This window comes from Pelodiscus sinensis, chromosome 2, assembly GCF_052426305.1.
Source record: "Pelodiscus sinensis isolate ZL-2025 chromosome 2, ASM5242630v1, whole genome shotgun sequence".
NCBI classification, from domain to species: Eukaryota; Metazoa; Chordata; order Testudines; family Trionychidae; genus Pelodiscus; species Pelodiscus sinensis.
Genome location: NC_143053.1, coordinates 19,569,600 through 19,592,037, shown reverse-complemented (window position 1 = coordinate 19,592,037; position 22,438 = coordinate 19,569,600). Strand labels below are relative to the sequence as shown.

At 44.8% G+C, this 22,438-nt stretch overlaps 1 protein-coding gene and 1 long non-coding RNA gene across 7 annotated transcripts; one reads left to right on the top strand and one right to left on the bottom strand.

Annotated features, from left to right (window-relative positions):
• Positions 1 to 12,402: 12,402 nt before the first annotated feature.
• Positions 12,403 to 20,095, bottom strand: LRATD2 (LRAT domain containing 2). Of its 5 annotated transcripts, none has more exons than XM_089776174.1 (2): positions 17,426 to 20,095; positions 12,403 to 15,953 (listed from the first exon to the last, which is right to left on the bottom strand). In XM_089776174.1, exon 2 carries the CDS (start codon positions 15,946 to 15,948, stop codon positions 15,061 to 15,063), a length of 888 nt encoding a protein of 295 aa, XP_089632300.1. In that variant the 5' UTR covers positions 15,949 to 15,953; positions 17,426 to 20,095; the 3' UTR covers positions 12,403 to 15,060. The 5 variants fall into 5 exon arrangements, with proteins under 5 accessions (XP_089632300.1, XP_006123624.1, XP_089632299.1 ...); XM_006123562.5 differs by lacking the exon at positions 17,426 to 20,095 and adding an exon at positions 16,864 to 17,002; XM_089776173.1 differs by lacking the exon at positions 17,426 to 20,095 and adding an exon at positions 16,726 to 16,859.
• Positions 16,522 to 21,829, top strand: LOC106732055 (uncharacterized). 2 transcript variants are annotated; one of them, XR_012901220.2, is made up of 3 exons: positions 16,522 to 16,660; positions 20,092 to 20,182; positions 20,861 to 21,829. It is a non-coding gene; the product is annotated as an uncharacterized LOC106732055 (long non-coding RNA). The 2 variants fall into 2 exon arrangements; XR_001368300.4 differs by lacking the exon at positions 16,522 to 16,660 and adding an exon at positions 17,350 to 17,488.
• The last annotated feature ends 609 nt before the right edge of the window (positions 21,830 to 22,438 follow it).

The window sequence follows — 22,438 nt, the reverse complement described above, 5'->3', positions numbered from 1 at the left end:
CAGCACACAAAGGTGTGTGCACATTTTCCCAGACCCTGCTCGGCTGCTCAATAATGCAGCAGGCAATAATAATGATACAATTTTATAGCTTCACTAATCCCAAAGGATCCCCAAAGTGCCTTACAAACTGACATTCGTCATAACAGATGGGCTGGGTCATCCTTTCTCCTACATGGTCCAGAAGAGCAAGCACTACTGTTCCCTGTAAGCTGGGCATTCATGCGGCTGCTCCAAAGAGATTCAAATGCCACCCAGCTGACTGGCAGAGTGCCCATAGCTAGGTTTTTGTGTCTACTGGTGCTGCATATTCACACATGCCTCAGCACACACACAAAAATTATTCCAGACATGGATGGAAAAGATTAGAAGGAACATAGGCAGGCACTCATATCATTACCAGGCAAATCTGTCCAGTAAGCACAGAAGCAAGATGCAGGGAGCTAACTAGATATCAGTCCTCCCTCCCCTCAAACCCACAGAAGCTGTTTTGTTGTGGTCAGGGCAAGAAGAGATGAGAGTTGAGGAACAACCATGGCAGCTCAACTTGTGCGGTAGGAAACTGACCAACGCTAGCAAAGGGGGGCTGTGTTTCTCCGACGAACCAAGTGAACATGTTGTATATGTGACATGCTCTGATCTTGCAAAGGCTTGGGCACGTGTGAACTTTATGACTTCACTAGGACTATTCACGAACAAGTGTTAAGCGTATGCCAGCATTTGGGGAGTTGGTGCTGTAGTGTGAAGAAACTGAGTGATGTGAGCGAAGTTGGTGAGCTCTTTAATGGCCCTTATTTTCCTTAGGCTATGTCTACACTCTTGCACAATTCGGTTATTCCTGAAAATAATGGTGGCTCATTAGGAATGCAAATGAGGCTCAGAGATATTCCACACTTAGTCTCATTTGCATATTTCTTGCGCATGAAGGCGTGAGTGTAAACACAGCCATAGTTAGTAGATATTGTGGAAGTCAATGAATCTCAGTGGGGTCCAGAAGCCTGCCTGTTCAAAGAATCCCATGGCTGCGTCTAGACTGGCAAAAACTTGACAGCTGTCTACACTGGTCACTTGAATTTGCGCAAGAACACTGATGAGCTAATGTAAGATTGTCAGTGTTCTTCTGCAAATACTATGCTGCTCCCGTTCGGGCAAAAGCCCTTTTCCGGAAATGCTTTTGTGCAAAAGGACCAATGTAGACAGCTGAAAACTGTTTTGCGCAAAAAAGCCCCGATGGCGAAAATGGCGATCGGGGCTTTCTTGCGCAAAACCACGTCTAGATTGGCATGGATGCTTTTCCGCAAAAAGTGCTTTTGCGGAAAAGCGTCCGTGCCAATCTAGACGCTCTTTTCCGCAAATGCTTTTAACGGAAAAACGTTTCCGTTAAAAGCATTTGCGGAAAATCATGTCAGTCTAGACATGAGGTTTGAGGCCTTATGATGGGGCATCTGCCCCACACTGGCCTTTTAAGGGTTAAAACCCGACCCTTGGAAGAGGGCTAGAGTGGTGGAGCCAGCAGCTGAGGCAGACACAGCCCAGCTGGGGCTGAATAACTAAGAGCTCCTGGAGGGTTAGACACGCAGACTCACTCTAGCAGCCAGGTCCCTCCTGCTCCATAGCTGGAGCAAGTGACGCTAGAGACTTCCTGAGTTAGAGCAGTGCTGGGGAAATGCAGGCAGAGCTGGGGATGTCTGGCCAGGCAAGCTCCCAGGCTACAGGACTGAAGCAAGGTCTGAGAGTCCTAGGGCTGCAGAGAGACAGCCGGGAGGCAAAGGCAGCAGGTCCACATCCCCGTGCCAATGATGAGTGGCCATTTCAGACTGCAGTTTGCCTCTGAGGTAAGGGGCTAGATGGTGGCTGGCAGTAGGGTCACTGAGGCAAGGTGGACATAGGGGGCTGCGGGTTCCCTGAGGGGGACCCCAGAGTGTGGGGGGCACTGCAGCAGAGCAGTTCCTGGAGGGAAGCGTGCCATGATCTGGGAGGAACATGGGTCCTAATACATAGTGGCTGAGAATCACAGGAAACAGCAGGTGAGACAGTGGCCATAAGGGGGCGCTCCAGGACTGAAATGCTAATTCCCAGAGTCACCAGCAGGAGGTGCTGTGCAGTGACTCACACCCTGTTACAGGCCTATGTTTAGAAATGACATGCGGGCCTTCCACATGAAAGGTGGTGTACAGGATGGAATGCTTATTCTATTGAAATCGGGGCAAACCATCTGTGGGGCCAGGATTTTACTCAAGGTCTCTTAAGGCTGGCGCCTACAGAGAAGTACCAGTAAATGGTACTAAGCAAGTGAAAAAGAGAGAAGAGCCAGGAAGACTGGGGGATGTGGACTCTGTTCCCTGATGTGCTCACATGATGAAGGTTTATTTACCTTATATATCGGGCCCATATGCAGGAATTTCTGTGGGAAGTTGCAAGCTGTGGGGAGCTGTGGGAGGGCGTTTCCCCCCCACCCCCCATGTACAGGCCTGTGTATAAATATACTTTCATCATCTGCTGGCTTACAAAGCTCAACCCAGACAAGTGAATCCACATTCTTTTGGCTAAGCTCAACTTGTTTATCAAGTCTGCCTCCCAAACATCTTTGAAGTCCCCTCTGCCCGTCCCACGCTGCCTCTTTCTGATAGAGGCAGCGAATAGCAGAGGAAGTGACTAGTCGTCAAGCTTGTCAGCTATCCGATATGCATCAACTTATCAGATAGTCGACTGGTCCTTCACATCCCTAGTGGGAAGTGGGACTCACATTGCTTTATGTGTTTTATAAGAGGGCTCCTAAACGGAATCCAGGCCTCACTGCTGCCATTCACCTGAACATAACTCAGCAGCATGTTATCATAAACCTGCTAACCCTCTATTATCAGTCTCCGTATGTTTCTGTCCCTGTAGAACCATGTCTGAACCCAACGTGGCGAAATAAACATTTGACAGATATATGACATGTTGCCAAAGGGCTTAGAAATGCGTAGTGATGCATTGATGTGCAGTGAAATTTTAAAATAATACCCACTGACATTTCATGAGGCTGACCACTGAGTATTAGACAAACAGCGGAACTATCAAGGGCTGCTGTCCAGACACAGCACTTCATTCCCTGTTACATGAAGTGACTTTTTAAATGTTTTTATAGTCCCTGTAAATGGAACTACAGGCATGTAACCCTTTTCCAATTGACAGGTGACTGTGATAACTCTGAACTCTAAACATGTTTTGATACATTAACTGGAGAGCTACATAGACTAGCAGTCTGAATACAGGCTGAGGTATCAGAACCAATGTTCCTTCTATCTTTTCCATCGATGTGCACCAGTGCACAGTTTATAGGGAGCACGGATCCAGACCGCTTGAGTTCTAATTTCTGCTCTGAAATAGATTCCCTCTCTTGCTTTGGCCAAGGAGGAGATGACCACTTAACTGAGTGGTCATGAGCGACCTCAGCTCTTTAAAGTAGGCAAGATAACCATTCAAGTCTGAGTCCTCATTGGTAGAATAGGGCTGTCCCTTATTAGGGGCAGCTGTGAGGACTTACTTGCTCTTTGATGGCTAGGGTTGGTGTCCCCAGTCTCTATTTGCAAGAAGCTGGGAATGAGAGAGAAGATGGCTCACTTGATGATTGGCTTTTCTGTTCATTCCCGCTGAGGCACCTGGCATTGCCACTGGTGGAAGACAGGATACCAGACTAGATGGACCTTTGGTCTGACCCAGTATGGCCCTTCTTATGTTATCTTGTGTGTGACTTAAGACAAGTCACTTTATTCTGTGCCTTAGTTCCCCTACCTGGAAAAAGAGGATAATACTTAACTAACAATATTAACATCTGAAAAGTACTATATGAGCTTGATTCAAAGCCCATTGACTTCACTGGGCTTTGGCTGAGGCTTTGTAAAAAGCCCAGCAATACTATAATGTGCTTTAAAGATGAAACATGCTGATTATTATCATAAATGATCTGGAAAGGGGGATGAACAGCGAGATGGAAAAATCTGCAGATGATACAAAATTACTCAAGGTAGTTATGTCCAAAGCTGATTGTGAGGTGTTACAAAAGGATCATACTAAATTGGGTGACTGGACAACAAAATGGAAGATGAAATTCAATTTTGATAAGTGTAAAATAATGCACATTGGAAAACATAAGCCCAACTATAGATACAAAATGATGGGGTCTAAATTAGCTGTTACTGCTCAAGAATGGGATGTTGGAGTAATTATGGCTAGTTCTCTGAAAACATGCACTCAATGTGCAGCAAAATGTTAGGTATGATTAGGAAAGGGATAGGTAATGAAAGAAAATATCATAATGTCATTATATAAATACACAAAATGGCCACACCTTAAATAGTGCGTGCAGTTCTGGTTACCCCAGCTCAAACAAAAATATATTAGAATTGAGAAAAGGCACAGAGCAGGGTGATAAAATTACTATGGTTATGAGACAGCTTCCATATGAGGAGAGAGTAAAAAGACTCAGACTGGTCACTTGAGAAAAAGAGATTAAAGGGGGATGATAGATGTCCATAAAACCAGGAATGGTATGTCGAAAGTGAATAAAGAATTATTTATCCTTTCACTCAAGAACTAGGGGTCTCCAATGAAATGAATAGGCTACAGGTTTAACACAAACATAAGGAAATACTTCTTCATATAATACACAGTCAGCCTGTGGAACACATTGCCATAGGATGTTGTGAAGGCCAAACATATAACTGGTTTCAAAAAAAGAATTAAATAAGTTAATGGTTATTAAAAAAAGATGATCAGGAACACAATCTCATGCTCTGGTGTCCCTAAACCACCCACTGTCAGATGCTGGGACTGGACAACAGGGGATAGATCACTCTAAATTGCCCTATTCTGATCATTCACTAAGAAGTATTTGTCACTGGCCACTGTCAGAAGATGGGATACTGACAGCAGATAGACCATTTGTCTGAGTCAGCATGGCCATTCTTATACATTGTACTATTGGAGGGGGGAGTTCCCTATGCAGAAAATTTGACAATCCACTATGGAAATTTCGGAGAAAAATTATAATCTCAGGCAAACACATTTAAAGCAAACTTCTTACAAAAGCTATATGTCCTGGGCTGTAAAGTAGAAGGCTTTCTCTATTTTTGCTGTAAGCTTTTCAGTTAGGACTTATGGTGGGGGTTTCAAAAGCTGTGAGAGTTAGGAACACAATCCCCAATAACTTTCAATGGGACTTGAAGTCCCCAATTTATTTTCTCTCTACTTTGTGTTCACCTAGTGTGCTAAATATAAATATTTAATAAGTTACATGGTGGTAAGACCTGCACAGTAACAAGAAACTATATCAAGGGACAAAACAATGCTAAACATGTATTTAAAGGTTTCAGTGAAATAGGGCCCAAATTTGGGTCTCATTAGGTGGCTTTAGATATGGATCTTTTGCAGAGCCACACTTCAGAAATACATAGCTGCTATCTAGCCTCATATCCAAGGTAAGGAATTTGCACTAATTCATAGACTCTTGCTCTGGCTTTAAATACATCAAATACATGAGATGTACTCTTTAGTCACTTTCCTAATTGCAAGTAATTGAATCAGTTCTCCAAATGGCAGTGTCCCCTTGGAATCCCATAGGAATTGCACAGATCACCTGTCTGGTCACCATTTTCTTGCTCTGGTGTCAAGTTTCCAACAGGTGACTACATACCAGCTTTCTTCTGGCTGTGTGGTCTCATGTAACGGATTCAATTTCAAATATAATGGGATAACTGGTCTTCCTTTCATAGAGACTAAAAATAATTATGTCCAGTATTCAGGGAGCAGGCCCATGGCCATATACATAAGGCACATTTGTAGTGTGGCCTAGGCTTCCTCTACTCTTAAGTATTTCCCCCTGCAGAGTCATTTCCAAGTCTAGAGGCAGCTGTTGAATTTCAGGCAATATTTCATTATTTAGTTTCAAAATCTGTACTCCTGCTTTTCTTGGGGACTAACACTTATTACATAACAGTTATTTCAAAATAGTGTTAGTGTGGATGCTCCGTTACGGCTATTCCAAAATAACTACTTCCTAGGGTCATTTGAAGTAATTACATCCCAGTGCTTTCTGGAGCTCTAAGTTGAGGTAGCACATCCACAATAACTGAACCTGCCTCAGACTAATTTCGAGGCTCCCCCGTAGTGGAGACATGCTATTTTGAATTTTATTTCAGGAGCTATTTTGAATTTAGTTATTTTGAAATAATTTCCTAGTGTAGACATGCCCTCTTATGGTACGCCTGCACAGCAGCATTATTTAGTAACAAAAAGTGTCTACACTACAAGTCTTTATTTAGAAATAATGGCAAACTGGAGGACTTCTTACTCCAACTCCTGTAGTCCTCATTTCACGAGGAATAGAGGAAGTTGAAGAAAGTGTTCTTCCTTCGATTTCCTTCTGGTAAATATGCCAAAAGCTGAAAAACTATTTTGACTTCAGCTATTCCAATTGTATAGCTTAAATTGCACAGCTTAATTCGACTTTAACATTAAGGCTATGTCTAGACTGCAAGCCTCTTTCGAAAGAGGCTCTTTCAAAAGAGAGCGTCTAGACTGCACGCGGAACTTTCAAAAGAGCAAGCCGCTTTTTCGAAAGAAAGCACCCAGTGAGTCTGGATGCTCTCTTTCGAAGAAGCCCTATTTACATTCAAGAACGCCTTCTTTCGAAAGAAGCACTTTCGAAAGAAGGCGTTCTTCCTCGTGAAATGAGGTTTACCGCCGTCGAAAGAAAAGCCGTGTTCTTTCGATTTAATTTCGAAAGAACGCGGCTGCAGTCTAGACGCAGGTGAAGTTTTTTCGGAAAAAGGCTACTTTTCCCGAAAAAAACCCTGAGTCTGGACACAGCCTAAGAGTGCCTCTATGTAGAAGGGCTAAACACCCATCTGCTTTTAGCTCAGATGCTAACAAGGATTACCACCGACTCACTCTCCAGTTGTAGCACGTATCCTGACTTGTAGTTTAAAACAAAACAAAACATAGCTGTATTGTAGGTCAGATTCAGCCCTCAGTGACAGACGTATGCAACTATTACTGGGCCCAATCCTGCTCGTAGAAAAAAATCCAGGCCCCAAGGCCTAGTGCAGCACTATCCTTCCTTACATTCTTCGAACCCTGTGTTTTACTGTATTTGTACTTCTTTATGTAGAGTGCCAAGGACAACTGGAATCCTCATGAGGAGGTTTGTTAGAGCGATTACTGAATGGCTACGTCTAGACTGGCACGATTTTCCGGAAATGCTTTTAATGGAAAAGTTTTCAGTTAAAAGCATTTTCAGAAAAGCGCATCTAGATTGGCAGGACGCTTTTCCGCAAAAGCACTTTTGCAGAAAAGCGTCCGTGGCCAGTCTAGACGCGCTTTTCCACAAAAATGCCCCGATCGCCATATTCGTGATCGGGGCTTTTTTGCAGAAAACAAATCTCTGCTGTCTACACTGGCCTCTTTTGCACAAAAGTTTTTCGGAAAAAGACTTTTGCCCGAACGGGAGCAGCATAGTATTTCCGCAAAAGCACTGACAATCTTCCATGAGATCGTCAGTGCTTTTGCGGAAATTCAAGCGGCCAGTAGAGACAGCTGGCAAGTTTCCGCAAAAGCAGACGATTTTGCGGAAAAACTTGCCAGTCTAGACACAGCCAACATATTTAGTTACAGAAAACACTTGATACATATAAACTTATTCAACAGAGCATGCTAGTATAGGTAGACTCAATCCATTTGTGCAAGACAAATAACTCTTTCAAAGCCAGGCACTGGACACCAGAAACAAGTACATTAGCCTTATTTATAAATGTTTTGTAGCAGTGGAGGACATACAAATTTAACAACATTTACTCTAGGGATATAAAGGGCTTATTATTATTATTATGCATAGCCCTCCTAACCTTCACTATTAAACTTTTTGTTCCTGATCTGAACTCTTATTGAAGGGCAGAATACAGATCCCATAAGAACCTCCAGAGTCGAAATCCACAGTGTGAAACATTCATTCAGTTAGCATGCCAAATGTGAAGATTTCATGTAAACTCTCAGAAAGTACAGCACTTATAACTGCAAGGGCATGCATGGGTGTCAACACATTATATATAATCTTCAGATGACTTCATTGCCACCTTTGGAATGAAATTATGGGCCCAATTCTCATTCAGTGGAGTCGTAATTAGACCAATTTAGGATCCACTCCAGGCTGAAAATGCTTTTCTCACCCTCAGACCTAGTATGTGACCAAGGATGGTTTGATTCCCATCTGAAAAACAGAGGCATCTGGATTGTCAAGTGTTTCGTACCTGCTACAGCCACATTGAGAGAGACTACAATTTCCAAAACAAGCAAGAGGAAAAATATAGTTCAAATAAGGAAGAGATTTTGAAAGATATTATAAATCTTTTATTTCAGTTTAGTTACTATGCAATGCCCTTCATTTTGAAGGAAATGGTACAATCAGGAGTCTGTACTTCTCTCTCAAAAAAAGAAGTGATATTAGCACTAACAATTCAACATTTTACTGACAGACTGCTTACAGAAAAAAGCTCATCAAGGGGAAAAAAAATCACTATGCAGTTACAACTGTTATGATTTAATGAAATGTTGCAATGTTAAATAAAAGTTTCAGGTATGTGTAGAGAACTTCTTATTCTACAGCAATGGAAGAGAATTGTCTGAATTACATGTTTGAAGTTACCCTGATTTTGTTTAAATTCATAAATAAAAGTCTATGGTTTTAAAAACAAAAACTATTCACTGATGAAAGTGACATCTGATTTTTTACTGCAGTATAATTTATAAGACTGGTTGATTTAATATTAATAAAGTAGGTTCCTTTAAGAAACTGCATTTGAAACTATGCAATTCCCTACATTTACTTAAATTTTTCACAGCTGATCTTCCATATAAAATTAAAATTCTGCTTTCAAAAATATTTGTTCCCACATGGCTGTAATAATTATGGTTGGTGCAACTAATTGTCAAAAAGCACAGTTGGCAAAGCACCTGACAAACAGAGCTCCTATGCACCAGGGACAAGTCTTTCATAAAGACTAAAAAAAACTTCCACATTTAAAGTTTGCATCTTATTGGGAGAAATGTATTCCAATCTGTTACCTATTTTAATACTGAAACAGAACATTGAAATTAAATCTGAACATAATAAAAAGACACATTGTGTTTCATTAATACAAAATTGTTGTGTATAACTGGAAGTTCAGATTCACTGTCTGTATTCTTTCACTCTGAAGAAAACATCCCCCCCCCCCCCCAAGTAAGAAAATATAGTTTCTGAAATTGCTTGTATTTTTTTTTAAACCAAGCAGCTCATCACTCTGCCTGAACTTCTGAAGAGTTGCTATAATCAATACTTTGCCTTCAAAGAGAATCAGGAATGGATAAGCTGAAGTAGTTCTAAGTTTATTCCGCGCCCCCCCCCCCCCCCATACACATACTGGAAGATACCTGTTTACATCAGATTTTTAAAACAAGTTAATCAAGCAATACAGTAAAACTCCGATGGTCCGGCATCTGATGGTCCGGCACTCCTGATGGTCTGGCAACATCAGGAACTGGGAAGTGCTCCGGTCAGCAGGATCATTGGAGCTGCTCTGCCCCCAGCTTCCCAGATTCAGCCGCTGATAAAACTGACCAGCAGCTGACTCCAGGAAGCCCAAGGCAGAGCTGCTCTGCCCTGGCTTCCTGGAATCAGCCCCTGATCAATTTCAGCAGCAGCTGACGTGGGTACACTTGGGACAGAGCAGCTGGGGTGCTGCCGCTCCTCAGCGCTACTGGACCAACCTGGCAGCCCCCCAGCTGCTCTGTCCCAGGCGTCCCGATTCAGCTGACTTAGGTACATCCGGGGCAGAGAAGCTGGGATGCTGCCGGGTTGGTCCAGTAGCACCGAGGAGCAGCGCTGTGGATCCAACCTGGCAGCACCCCAAATGCTCTGCCCCAGGCGTCCCAAGAGCAGCTGGGGTGCTGTCGGATTTGTCTCGCTGTGTCAAGGGTCGGCGCTACTGGACCAACATGGCAGCACTCCAGCTGCTCTGCTGCAGGTGTCCCCAATTCAGCCGCTGCTGAAACTGACCAGCAGCGGCTGAATCAGGGACTCCCGGGGCACAGTCAAAGGGGGGAGTTATGAGGGGTTTGGGGTGGCATTCCCCCACCCCACCCCAGACCCCTCATAGCCCCCCCCTTCCGATAGTCCGGCATATCTGATAATCCGGCACCCCCTGGGTCCTAAAGGTGCCGGATTATCGGAAGTTTACTGTAGTTGGCGCTTTTATTCAAAGGCCTTTTCCAAGGGTTGGGGGGGGGGGGGGGGTAGAGGGGGAGGGGAATGATTTGCATCAAAAACATTGTCAGCCTGAGGAAAAAAAAAAAAATACATCTCATCTGCATTTCCTAGCTAGAGTCACATTTACACTTCTTGGACAGTCTGGCCCAACTACTCTGACGCCTGGTTTACACTAAGGGTTGAGTTCGAATTAAGATATGCAACTTCAGCTCCCTTATTTGCATAGCTTAAGTAGAAGTATCTTAACTCTTATTCTGGTCCCATCCACACTGTGGGAAGACAAAGGGAGCATGCTCTCCCTCCGACTTCCTGTACTCCTCATAGAAGCAAGAATATCTGCATCAATGGGCGCGCCCTCTCAATTTGAATTGGCGTGTCTTCACTAGACCTGCTCATTCGAACCCCAGAAGATCGACTGCGGCTATTTTGATCTTATCTGTACTGTAGACATGGCCTGAGCATATGCATCATGATCCTCTCTAGAGTAGAGTAGTTAGCTCAGTGGCAATGGGATTACCACTGAGAGTAAATTAACATACACAATTAAGCATCTGTAGGATCAGAAGGCTTTTAAAAAGGAAATCTTAACTTTAGTGTTCAAAATGCAAAGACAAAGCTCTAACATGACCAGACAGACGAGTATGGAAGATATTCTGTGATGCTAAAATTCTGCTTTACAACTAAGTTGCCGGGCAGACTGCTGCCCTCTGCTTAACTCGTGCCATCCATAGATTTCAGGATGCAGTTTTGTTCATTCTCTTTAGAATTATCCTGATTCCCTCCCAAATTAAAATACCCCTCAATGGGATTTTCCCCCCCTGCTTACATCAGCATCATGTCTTCCAATCCCACTGTGGGTCTAAGTGGAGAACAGCAGGCCCTGATTCAGCGGGGAAATCAAGCAGTGATTGATTTCAAGGGAGTCTACCTATGAGCTAAAAGCTACGTGTATGCTTACAGCCCTTGCTAAGTCAGGATTTTAATGCAGCTTAGAAGAAGGCTCAGGCCTGCATTTAAAATGGGACCTGCCAATGAAAAATGGAAGTGGGATTCATTGTTTCCTCACTTTGCTGTAAAACAAAGGCCTGAAAGGCTTGAACAAAAAGGGTCTTCCTGTTTTTTTATTTTAAATGTAAACACTAGAAAGTCCAGTATAGTTTACCCTGGAAGATTCTGTGGCTAATGGAAAATAGTCACAGGAGACTGAAAGCTGAGTAACTACAATACTTCTCCTGCAGTGAACTCCTGGCCTGCTTAAGCCTAGTTTGCAACTATTTAGTAATGTTGCCTAAATTAATTATTGGGAGAAGATATGTCTATGTTAAAGATTCAATAGATATCCTTTAAAGGTATGACTGATCATAATAATACATGTGACCCAGCCCCTTTCCAACACAGTCCTCTAATACACATGAAAAGCAGACTGGACCTAATTGATCTTAGTAAGGTCAAACAGAGACGGCAAAAAGCTTTAACGCAAAACTTTTAGTCATTCTTCACGTATTATGAAGTACCAGGAGAGGGTCTATATCTAAAAAAATCCTCTGCAGGTCACACTTCCATATTTCAGTTATACCCATTCTCTAGCTACATGTTTTAATGCAAAAAATACATATTTATTCTAGGTGCAAAGAGACTACATGAAATGTTCTGAATTTCACAGCATAAGTATCAGGAAGCTCAAGAAACAGTGAAATGTAGATGTTAAGGAATACTTTAGTATGTCTCACTATTTGGGTGAGCTTCTTCATGGAGCTCTGCAACTACATCTGAAGCTTGAGTCACAATATCTCTGTGTGGATTTGTACCAAACTGCACTTGGGAGAGTTGCACGTAAATAAGTACATGAGACAACAAAATAGTTTCACCTAGATCTTAATGGGCTTTCCTCTCAGTTCTCAGCTTTTGACTTGTTTTTAGAAATATGCCTGAGAAGAAGAAGAGAGGTCTGAGTGTTAGTTCTGATGTTCAGACATAGAAGGAAAACATTTTCACAACCCACACACAGTTTAGTATCTCTTCGATGCAAACATGTCTGACATCTATAACAGTTTCCATCCTGTAGGACGTAGAAACTTCTTTAGATCATTAATGACAAAAATAAATCCATTGAGAAGACATCAGAATAATATGCATAAATTTACTTTCAAAATGTAAGATTCTCATGATGGAATTATTTTTAACTTTCAAAAATATTTGTAAGAAAATATTATTTTACATACATATATTACACAGTGAATAAACTTTGTTCTGTACAAAATTTCAGGGTTAGGAACAATAGCTAAACATTAATTCATGGTCTGGTGACCTTAAGCCTCTTGTATCCTATTCAGGATAGCCAATATACAGAGAAGTTCTCCATTTTGTTTAGTAATACAACAGTTACAACCTTAAATAGTTAATGGTAGCTGAACAGAGAAGTAGCCACACATTAACCTTATTACGGATCAGTTCAGCCATGGATAGTTTTCATGCTCTTTGAGCAACATTGCATGTTTAATGGTCACAGTAACTGGAGTATGTCTCAACTGCATATTGAGGAATGATTTCATAAGTACAAAAGCCTGAGCTACAACATTCTAAAGGAGCTTTATGTTTAACAAATTCTCCGTAGGAGCCAAAAATTCACATCCTAAAATTAAACCATAGAAAGTATAAGGGAATAGGTACAATGCATTTTAAGTGGGTAACCCTGTAAATTGATCCCCCCAGAACTCTTCAGAGCAATTTGTTTCTAATGAGGGGAAAACAAAAACAAAAGAAACCCTACTGTGCATTGTCCACTCAAGAGTCACAACAATGGAAGTCTATTTGGAACCTATTTTTCTTTCATACACATGAAAGCTGCTTCATATAGTGTTAATTACTCCAAGGTTGGTATCTGCTTATTTATGATTGACTGGCTTTTTGCCCTAATATTAAAGAACAGAGATTACAGAGTAGAATTACGCTGCAAGCAGTGAAGTAAACTCCTCTAGGGAAAAGAGAGTCATTTTAATACATTGACTAATTATGCTGCATGTTTACGTTAAAATATTGATTTCCGCTATTTAAATGAACTCTCAGTCAGTCAGGTTAGCTTTGTAGCTATTTTGTTTTAAGGGGAGGAAAGTTTATATGAACAGTCCACAGAAAATCACATGCTGAACAGATTTGGAATCCATCAAGTATGAATTACAGCGCATTGAGATTATAGAAAAAAGGTCCAGTTCTGAAAAGAGTCATTCTGTATAGCAGTGCTGTTTTGGTACATCATATTAGACCTGTAGTACCTTGCCCTCTTCCAAATGCATTAATTGACAGGACTACTCAAGCAACCTTAAAGAGATGGCTCCCACAAGGAGAATGACTATTCCATCTTTCTTTCCCCTAGTGACATCGCTCAGCAGTGTGCCAGGGAAACAACAACAAAACAGAACCGTGAACTTACTCTTCATTAGGGATTTATTTGTAGTGGGTGAACACAGAGAATTTCCCCAGCTTTCAGTAACTTTGCAGTCAAGGAATATATTTCCTTCTTCACTATACTGGTCTTTCTCCTACCTACAATCACTTCCTATTACAGCACTGTCTGCCATGGTGCAAAGATACTGGAAAATGTCTCCTGACTCCTCCCACTAGGAATTTTACCAGTTAGTCAGTCACTAGCCCACATATTCCAGGCAATCAGATTCAAGACATGATTTATTCCCCATGATTAAGTGTTTAAGCAAACAAATCAAAGTGCTATTTGTACTATAGCCTTTAAACAAGACTGATGCCTTGCTGATAAGGCTAAAGGCTCTCATCTCTGGTGGGACTTAACCAAAATGCAAGGCCACCCCGTCAAGGTTAACTTATCCCTAGCTCACCCAAACTCATTGAAACACATGAAGAAGCTGCTTGTAGGGCCCAATCCTGCACCACAAAAGTCTATGGGAACTTTACCACTGAAGTCAGTGGTAACAGGGTCAAGCCCCTAACCAATGCTGTGCATTAAGACCTGGTGATAGGGAGAATCTCAAAATGTTTCAGAGCATCACCATGCATAGACACAGCAATCCTGATTATGGAAATCCTCCCTTTGGGTCAATTCCCACCCCCACTATGCCAATTTAGCTCTAAAAAAGGGTCATTGTACATAAAAGGAAGCCACACAGGCAGGCATTCCCCATGCCCACCTGCAAGTTATTTTAATTAAGAACATTGTGCATGTCAAACCCTATTTCACAAAGTTAACTGTGATTTATCCCTTAAATCCTTTGAGGATTGGGGGTTGGGTGGGAAGCCACAAAGATCTGGCACCAGCAGACCAAGGTAAACAGTTTGCTGAAATACAAACAGGAACCACAAGATAACTAGCTGGAGAGGAGGCAAGTGAAGGGGGTGGGGGAAAATGAACTTCCCAGCAATGACAGTCAATCATGCCCTTGAGATATAGGGCTCTATCCTACAAGGGCATCTCCCACTGAAGTCAGTAGAAACTGAAAGCTCTCAGCACCATGTCAGATTACACCTACTCACAGCCAAAGGACTGATGGTTTGGGGAGGAGGGTAATACATGGGGTGGTGGTAACTCCCTGAGTTTTACCCTCCTCAAATAAGTCAGCAATTTACCAAGCACTGAAGGAGTTAAGTGCTAAAGCCCAGACACTTAATCAGCTTTCCCCCTTCCTTTCACATGTGATTGGAATGAAGCTGCACTGAAGCAGCCCAAAGGGCTTATAACAGCTCAATTTCGCAGCCTTCAGTTTTAATCCCCATCACCCAGCCTAAGCAGCATGATGGTACTGATTCTGCTACTCAGCAGCTGTCTGGGCCCCTGGATCCTCCTCTTCTTCCTCCTCCTCTGCAGCTTGCAGATGGCTGGAAAGCTCCTGGATCACAGCAGCCCTACCAATCTGGTCATTCCGCCTCTTCTCCATGATCAGATCCTCCAGGCTCTGGAACTCCAGCGTGTGGCTGCGTTTGTCCCCCAGCCGGATCTGCAACCGGTAGGGCTGCTTGCCTATGCGCAGCTCCCCACCAATTTTAAACTCCCGTTTGCCATAGCGGCACCAGGCAGCAAAGCACTCAGAGTTCCTCCAGCTCAGCTCCCGATCCTTGCAGCCCACCTGCTCCAGGGCATTCCGCACCACCGTGGCTGGGCTCAGGGGCTTGTAACGGTACAAATAACTGGCAATGCGACCTCTCCTGCCCTGGCTGGCATCAGTCAGGAAGCTGTTCACCACCTCCAGCCGATGAAGATGCACTACCTGAAAATCCCCAACATACACTGCCCAGTGTGGATACTGGGCCTGGCACACAAACTCCACCAGGTCACCTGGTTTGCATCTGTTCAGCAAGTTCTCTGGTGTGTAAGTGGTCAGGTGTCCCCCACCTCCTCCATCCCTCTCATCTGTTGGGGTATCATCCCCAGTAAAGCTTTTCTGGTAGATACACTCATCCCGGTAATAAACCGAACACTCCACCTCGTGCAAGCGGGAATCATAGGGCTGTGGTGTGGGGTACTCGCCTCCCGTATTTTGGGCCACCGAGTCCTGCTGCTGCTCCATCTCGTCGTCATCATTGGAAAAGATGTAGGACACCCCGATCCGGGGGCCCTCGTCTCTGTCCATACCCGTGGGGTCAGCCGTGGGAACTTCCTTGTAGCTTAAGTGGGTCAGTTTCTCCACCTGGTTCCCCATGCCCACTGCAAGGACACAAACAACAGGCGGCCATCAGCAAGAGGCCTGCACCAATGGGCCAGCAGAAAAGGAGGAAGGAGACAAAGCTGTGCCACCCTGCCCCAAACTTCACTGCCCTGGCAGGGATCTCAAAGCAGCAGCTGCAGCACACTCTTTCCACAGCTTTGGTAGCGCCAGCGCTGGGAGAGCAGACGTGGGGAATATGCACTGGCTCCCTGGGGAGAGGGGAGGTCCTTTTGCTTCCTGCACGGGGGCGCAACGCAAAGGCAGAGCCGGGCGCCCCCCGCTGCACTTCCGCGGGCTCAGCCTCGAGGGGGCGCGAGGCGAAGGGGAGCGCGCGGGGCCCCCGGCCGGCCGTGCGGTCGGGTCCCTGGGCACAGAGACAAAGGCAGGGCAGCGCGTGGCGCGGCTCTCCCCCGGGGAGTGGCGCGAGCAGGAAGCCAGGGCTGGCAAGGGCACGCGCGGCGGGGCAGGGCCACCTGTTCACGGGCGCAGCCCTAGCGCGGGGAGTCGCACTTCCACCTGGTAGCCGAGCGGGAAGGGCGCCAGGCCGGAGCGCAGCAAGGGTGCAGGGAGCGCGGCGCCGGGAGGCGCGAACCCACCTGTTGGCGGCTGCCAGGAGCGGGACGCGCCGGGAAGCGAGGGCAGCGCCCGGCTCTGCAGCCCGCCCAGCGCCCCGCCACTCACCCTGCGCCAAGCGCAGCGCGGCCAGGTGCGCCTGCCCCGTCCCGCTTCCTCCCGCCGGCTCCTCCTCCACCGGGGCGCCCGGAAACTTACCGGGCGGGAAGGGCTCGGCTGCTCCCCGGCGCGGGGCTAGGGCCAGCAGGCTGGGGCTGCAGCCGCCTTGCTCCCAGCGCCGGGCGAGGCGTGGCGCCGGCTCATGTCTCCTTCCCCCTTCGCGCCCCCTGCTCTCACCTGGCCAGCGCCCGGGCCAGCCGCAGGCTGCGCTTCCCTCCGGCCGGGCTGAGCAACAAGCGCTGGAGCCGGAGCAGGGGGAGGGATTCTAGATCCGGCTGTGGACTCCCCGGCGAGAGCTCAGCCCCCAGCATTTAAAGAGACCGCTCGCCTTTTCCTCGCGCCCGGCCCCCGGCAGCTGGGCTCCTCCGGCCGGCCAGTCGTGCGTCCGCCCTGCCCCCAGGCGGGATCCGGTGGCTGGGGCCCGCTGGTGGAGTGGGGAGCACGCTGTGTCTTTAAGGGCGAGGCGCCACCGAAGAGCAGCCTGCCCGCGTGGGGGAAACTCACTGGGATCCGGAGTTTGCCCGGGACAACAAAACTCGCAGCAGCCGGACATTGATTTACCCTCCTCCGTCTTGCCTGTCCCGGTTCAGAGGGAATCCCAGCGCGGCTGGCAGGAGCCCGGGCACCGCAATAAGAAAAGCTCCGGCTGCAGCCCCCCTCCCAGGCTGATCTGTTATTCTTCAGATTAATATTGATCAGCCTTTTACCAGTGGGGTTTAGCTGTAATGGTGATAAATACCTCGTGTTGCAGCGGGCTATAGCTCGCTGCTTGGAAGGGAGCCCCGGCTGTTCCGCAGCTCCGGTTTGTATTCCCAGGGCTGTTTCCACGGGGTGTCAGACCCTTCCGTGTGTGACCACTGGGCTGGTGAAAGGCACGGCATCTCTTTGAGGCAGCCCCCAAAAATAACAGTTGTAAAAGAAACAAAAGAGAAAACCTCTGCTCTCCTGGGCTGACCTGATTTGTTAGATGCCACCATAAACAGTGCCTATGTTTTAATATGAATTTTATTTTTTTTTTAAACCAGGAGAAGTGTTTCTATTTCAATGCGGGGCATTATTAGTCTTTGCTTCTAGATATAAATGATCACTGCTGGTCGGAATATTCCTTTTAATTCTTCTGGTTGAAGGAGATAATGCAAGATTCTATTCTGCTTTCTTATTTACTATCTAGGTGTGAGCTTTATTATTTTTAAGACTTGCTAGCAAATCTAATCTCTAAAACAGAACTTTTAGAGGAAGTATTTGGCCCCTGAAAGCAGAGCTTTATTGTCATGCCATTTTCAAACCCAGATATTCAGATCCGGTTTTGAGCATAATCTGAACCAAAATGGCCCTGCATTACTACAGTGATGAGCACTGTATAAGAAACTGAATAGAATAGTTTATTTCAAATAGTCTACATCTCTGATTTCAAATACACAACTGATATTAGGAAAGGTTAGCTCAAGGGCGGCCAAATAATTTTTTGCTAGGGCCACTTTGGAAATTTTTGAAGTGGCCCTGGGCCACACAGCAAAGGGCGGGACATCAAGCAGAAGGGGCGGGGCCAAGATACTTCTGAGTTCCCCACCCACAGACAATGATTGGTCTGAGGATGACCGAGTGCCTTTGTTCTCCCCCTTCCCCCACATTCTCCCTAGGTGCCCATACCCCTGGGTGGGAGGAGACTTCCCGCACTCCCCCTGCCTTCAGGCCAATTAGGGCCTGTGGGCAAAGGAGCGCAGGAAGTCTTCTCTGCTCTGCCTCCACCCTGCCAGTGTAACCCACACACGAGTGTGGTTACTGAGCAATGCAAGTGGTACCTAGACCACAGCAACAGTAAATATCAAGACACCTTTACAGCATGGGCTGGGAGCCAGCTGGCTTTTAGCTCAGAGGGTAGAGGCTCCTATACTACGCTTCAGAGGTTGGTGGCGGTTACAAGAGCAGCAGCGCTTCAAAGTGCTAATGTGCTCCTGGCAGGGCGGGTGGAGACTTTCTGAACTCCCCCAACCCCAGACTCTAATTGGCCTGGGGCAGGAGGAGCAGCAGGGCCTCCACGGGCTGGATCCAGCCCGCAGAGGCCCTTTTGCCCACCCTTGGGTTAGCTACTTCTTTAGATCAGCTTGCGCGTGAGATGAGAATTGTGTTCTTCAGAATACCTTTTGGTGTTTTGTGTCTGCGTGTTAGGGAAACACACAAAATCCAGGAAGTTGATGACCATGGATGAGCTCTTTGGGTCTGGGACCATTGGTTTTCTGTTTGTACAGTCCCTACCACAATGTACCCAATCTATGAATGGGACTCAAAAGTGGGATCCTACTAAAAGGATCTCCCTGCTCCAGAGACAAAATATTTTCTCCCATTCTGGTCATGGAACTTATTAGCCTGCTTCCAGCCAGTTGTAACTTAGAGAGCATCTACATCACACTCTTATTTCAAAATAACAATGTGAGCATCTACACAGCCCTTCCATTATTTCAAAATAATTTTGAAATAATGGACGGCTTATTCCAAAATCTGTAAACCTCATTATATGAGGAATAATGCCTATTCCGAAATAGCCTATTTCAAAATAAGGCATGTGTAGACACTCCACTGCTGCTATTTCGAAATAGCCCCTCAACAGGGCCATTCTAAGTTACTCCTCCCCAGCTCTAGATTGAGATAGCATGTTTACATTAGGGAAGCCTGCCTCGGACTAATTTTGAGGCTTCCTTGCAGTGTAGATGTGCTATATCAGAATAACTATCCTGGAATAACTTAATTCAAAATAAGCGTGCAGTGTAGACGTACCGTTACTTAACTACCACTTACCTAAAATTCATTGTTGGTCCCAAGGGGTTGGCAGTACCATTTTTAAGGGCCATATGTCAACTGGGATCAGGGTTTATTATCTGAATCAATTTCAAATTGGGTGATTGCTCTGCTGTAGATGTACTGTTCTCCAGCTCTGCTCTCATCTCCTCCTTCCTGGCTTAACAACTCCCCCCAAAACTGGTTAATTTCCTTCAGCCTTCAACACCTTACCAGCTGGTTTTTTTCGTTTGATCCTTTTGCTGTGACACTGTTTCCTTTCTAAGCATAGGCCTAGAATCCCCAGTCATTGCTGCATCTGCTTCTTTTATAGAAGAAGGACAGAGAATCCTAGATGGATTGTAAAAAAATACTGATACGGGACCATTGTTACTCTAGTAAAGGCATCCCCTGTGGGTTACAGAACTGTCACAAGATGAAAGTGCATTGATAGTAGAGCATGATTTGTGTTACTGACATCAGGTGTATATGGTGCTTCAGCAACAAACATAGAAGACAAGAGTGAGATCCTCAAAGACATTTAGGTGTCGAACTCCCACTGATTTCAGTGCGGGTTGAGCTCCCAAAAACCTCTGAGGATCTTAACCTAGGTGCCCTCTTTCTCAACAGGCTTACAATCTGATTCAGAGCACTAACCTAGCTAGTGAAGACATCAGATCATGAAGGAAGTGGAGGGTATTGCATTTGAGAAATAATTGATGTAAGTATGATTACACTTGGCTTCAGTAAATTTCTGACATCTCATTAGAGGGTGGAGGGTTCGAGGAAGATTGATAGACTAGGTGGAAAGAAAAGCGGGTTCAGAACATGTTTGGAATAAAGCTTGGGTTATTGAGTTAAGGTGATAGGGAGAAGATCAAAAGGAACTGGAAGGACTCTGTTTAGACACATACCAGTCATTGAATAGGTTTCCTTGTGATGATGTACATGTAGGAGAGGCTTTTCCCCTTCAAATAACACAGGATATTATTTTCTGAACATCTGGAGTCTATTAAATACACATTCTCATTAAAACAAGTACTACGTTTATATGTATTAATACCTGTTTTCTCGTATACTAAAAAGTGTCGTGGTCTGTATGCTTTTATAGTATTTCTTTTCCATTGTGTTTTCATTTTATATCTTTTACCTTATTTTGTTCCTAATGAAATAATGAATTTCTCTTTGAATGGCTGCAGGACACAATTCTGGCCAAAATATTTATCTGTGGATTTAGAAGGCATTAAAGTAGCCAAAAGTGAACACCGAAAATCAATTAAAACTAACCCCCCAGAAACTGAAAACCAAAATCCCTAATTACTTGTAATAATTAGGATTTCATCATAGATCTCAAAGTACTTTACAAAAAAGGGTAACTTTCACTGTCTCCATTTTATAGGTTGAGATCCTGAGGTGCAACTTTTCTGTCTACCAGCCTAGTGCATTGCTCACAGCTTTGCTGCTGGGCATGAACAGTTTGCCATCTTCAACATTACACATACATTTTCTGCAGTTCTTTTAACTTAGAAAATAAAACATTTTGATGCTGGTTTGGATCTAGATTTAAAGTTCGGAACATGGTGTATGTATGAGAAGAGGTTTTGTTGCATTGTTCTTCATGATTCCAAGGAGCAAGGCCAGATCCTCAAAGGTAGGTTCTGAACTAACTGTTAGGTGTTATATACCTTTTAGGATCTGGGCCAGTTCTCCCCAACAGGAGCTACTTCTGAATGTTTATGGTACAATCTCATCTAAAATATATGGGCTTTGTCTACACTGCAGGGTTTTTGCACAAGAAGCCTTTTGCGGAAAAGTTCTTGCACAAAACTTCTTGTGCAAAAGCGCATCCAGACCTCAAAGCACATTGCAAAAGCGATTTGCTTTTGCGCAAGAGAGCATCCACACTGCATGGACACTCGTATCTAAGAAATGACCATCCGAGCATCTGTGCTTTTTCCGATAGGGATTTCTTGCACAAAAACCTCTCGGGAGCATCCACACCTGCCTTTTCGTGCAAGAGCTGTAGCGCAAAAAGGAGTTCTTCCTCATGGGGAGAGGAATAACTCTACTGGCAAGGGCCCTCTGTTTTGTCAATTTTCTTGTGCAAAAATGCACTTGAGGTGTGGATGCTCTGTTGGTTTTTGCGCAAAAACCTTGGGCTGTGTCTACACTGGGCCACTTATTCCGGAAAAGCAGCTGCTTTTCCAGAATAACTTGCCAGCTGTCTACACTGGCCGCTTGCTTTTCCGGAAAAGCAATGACGATCTACTGTAAAATTGTCAGTGCTTTTCCGGAAAAACTATGCTGCTCCCGTTCGGGCAAAAGTCCTTTTCCGGAAAAACTGTTCCGGAAAAGGGCCAGTGAAGACAGCACAGTAGTCTTTTCCGCAAAAAAGCCCCGATCGTGAAAATGACGATCGGGGCTTTTTTGTGGAAAAGCGTGTCTACATTGGCCACAGACGTTTTTCCGGAAAAGCATCCTGCCAATGTAGACGTGCTTTTTCCAGAAATACTTATAACGGAAAACTGTTCCGTTTTAAGCATTTCCGGAAAAGGGTGCCAGTGTAGACATAGCCTTGCAGTGTAGACATAGCCTTGGGTGAAATCCTGGCTCCACTGCAGTCTGTGGCAGGATCACCACTGAGTTCAATGAAGCCAGTACTTTATCCTATGTTTGCAAATAAAGTCTTCTTTCAGCGCTGCGGCTTATTTTTCTTGCTGAAACCAAGCACAACATTGGCTTACATATCTCAGATGTCCTTTAATGACACTAGGTAGGTAGATTCTGTTGGTGGGAGAAACAAGCTATTGAGCCACACAGAGCTCTTCTCCCCTGGCCCTAATAACCCAATAACCAAATAGGTCTTTCTCATTTCTGACTTTAACAGCATCACAAAGCAAAGGACAGCATCACCTGTCTGAAGTCTGCAGGTGACATTAGTCAATTCCTTTACGTTGGCCAGTGTGCAGCTGTATCA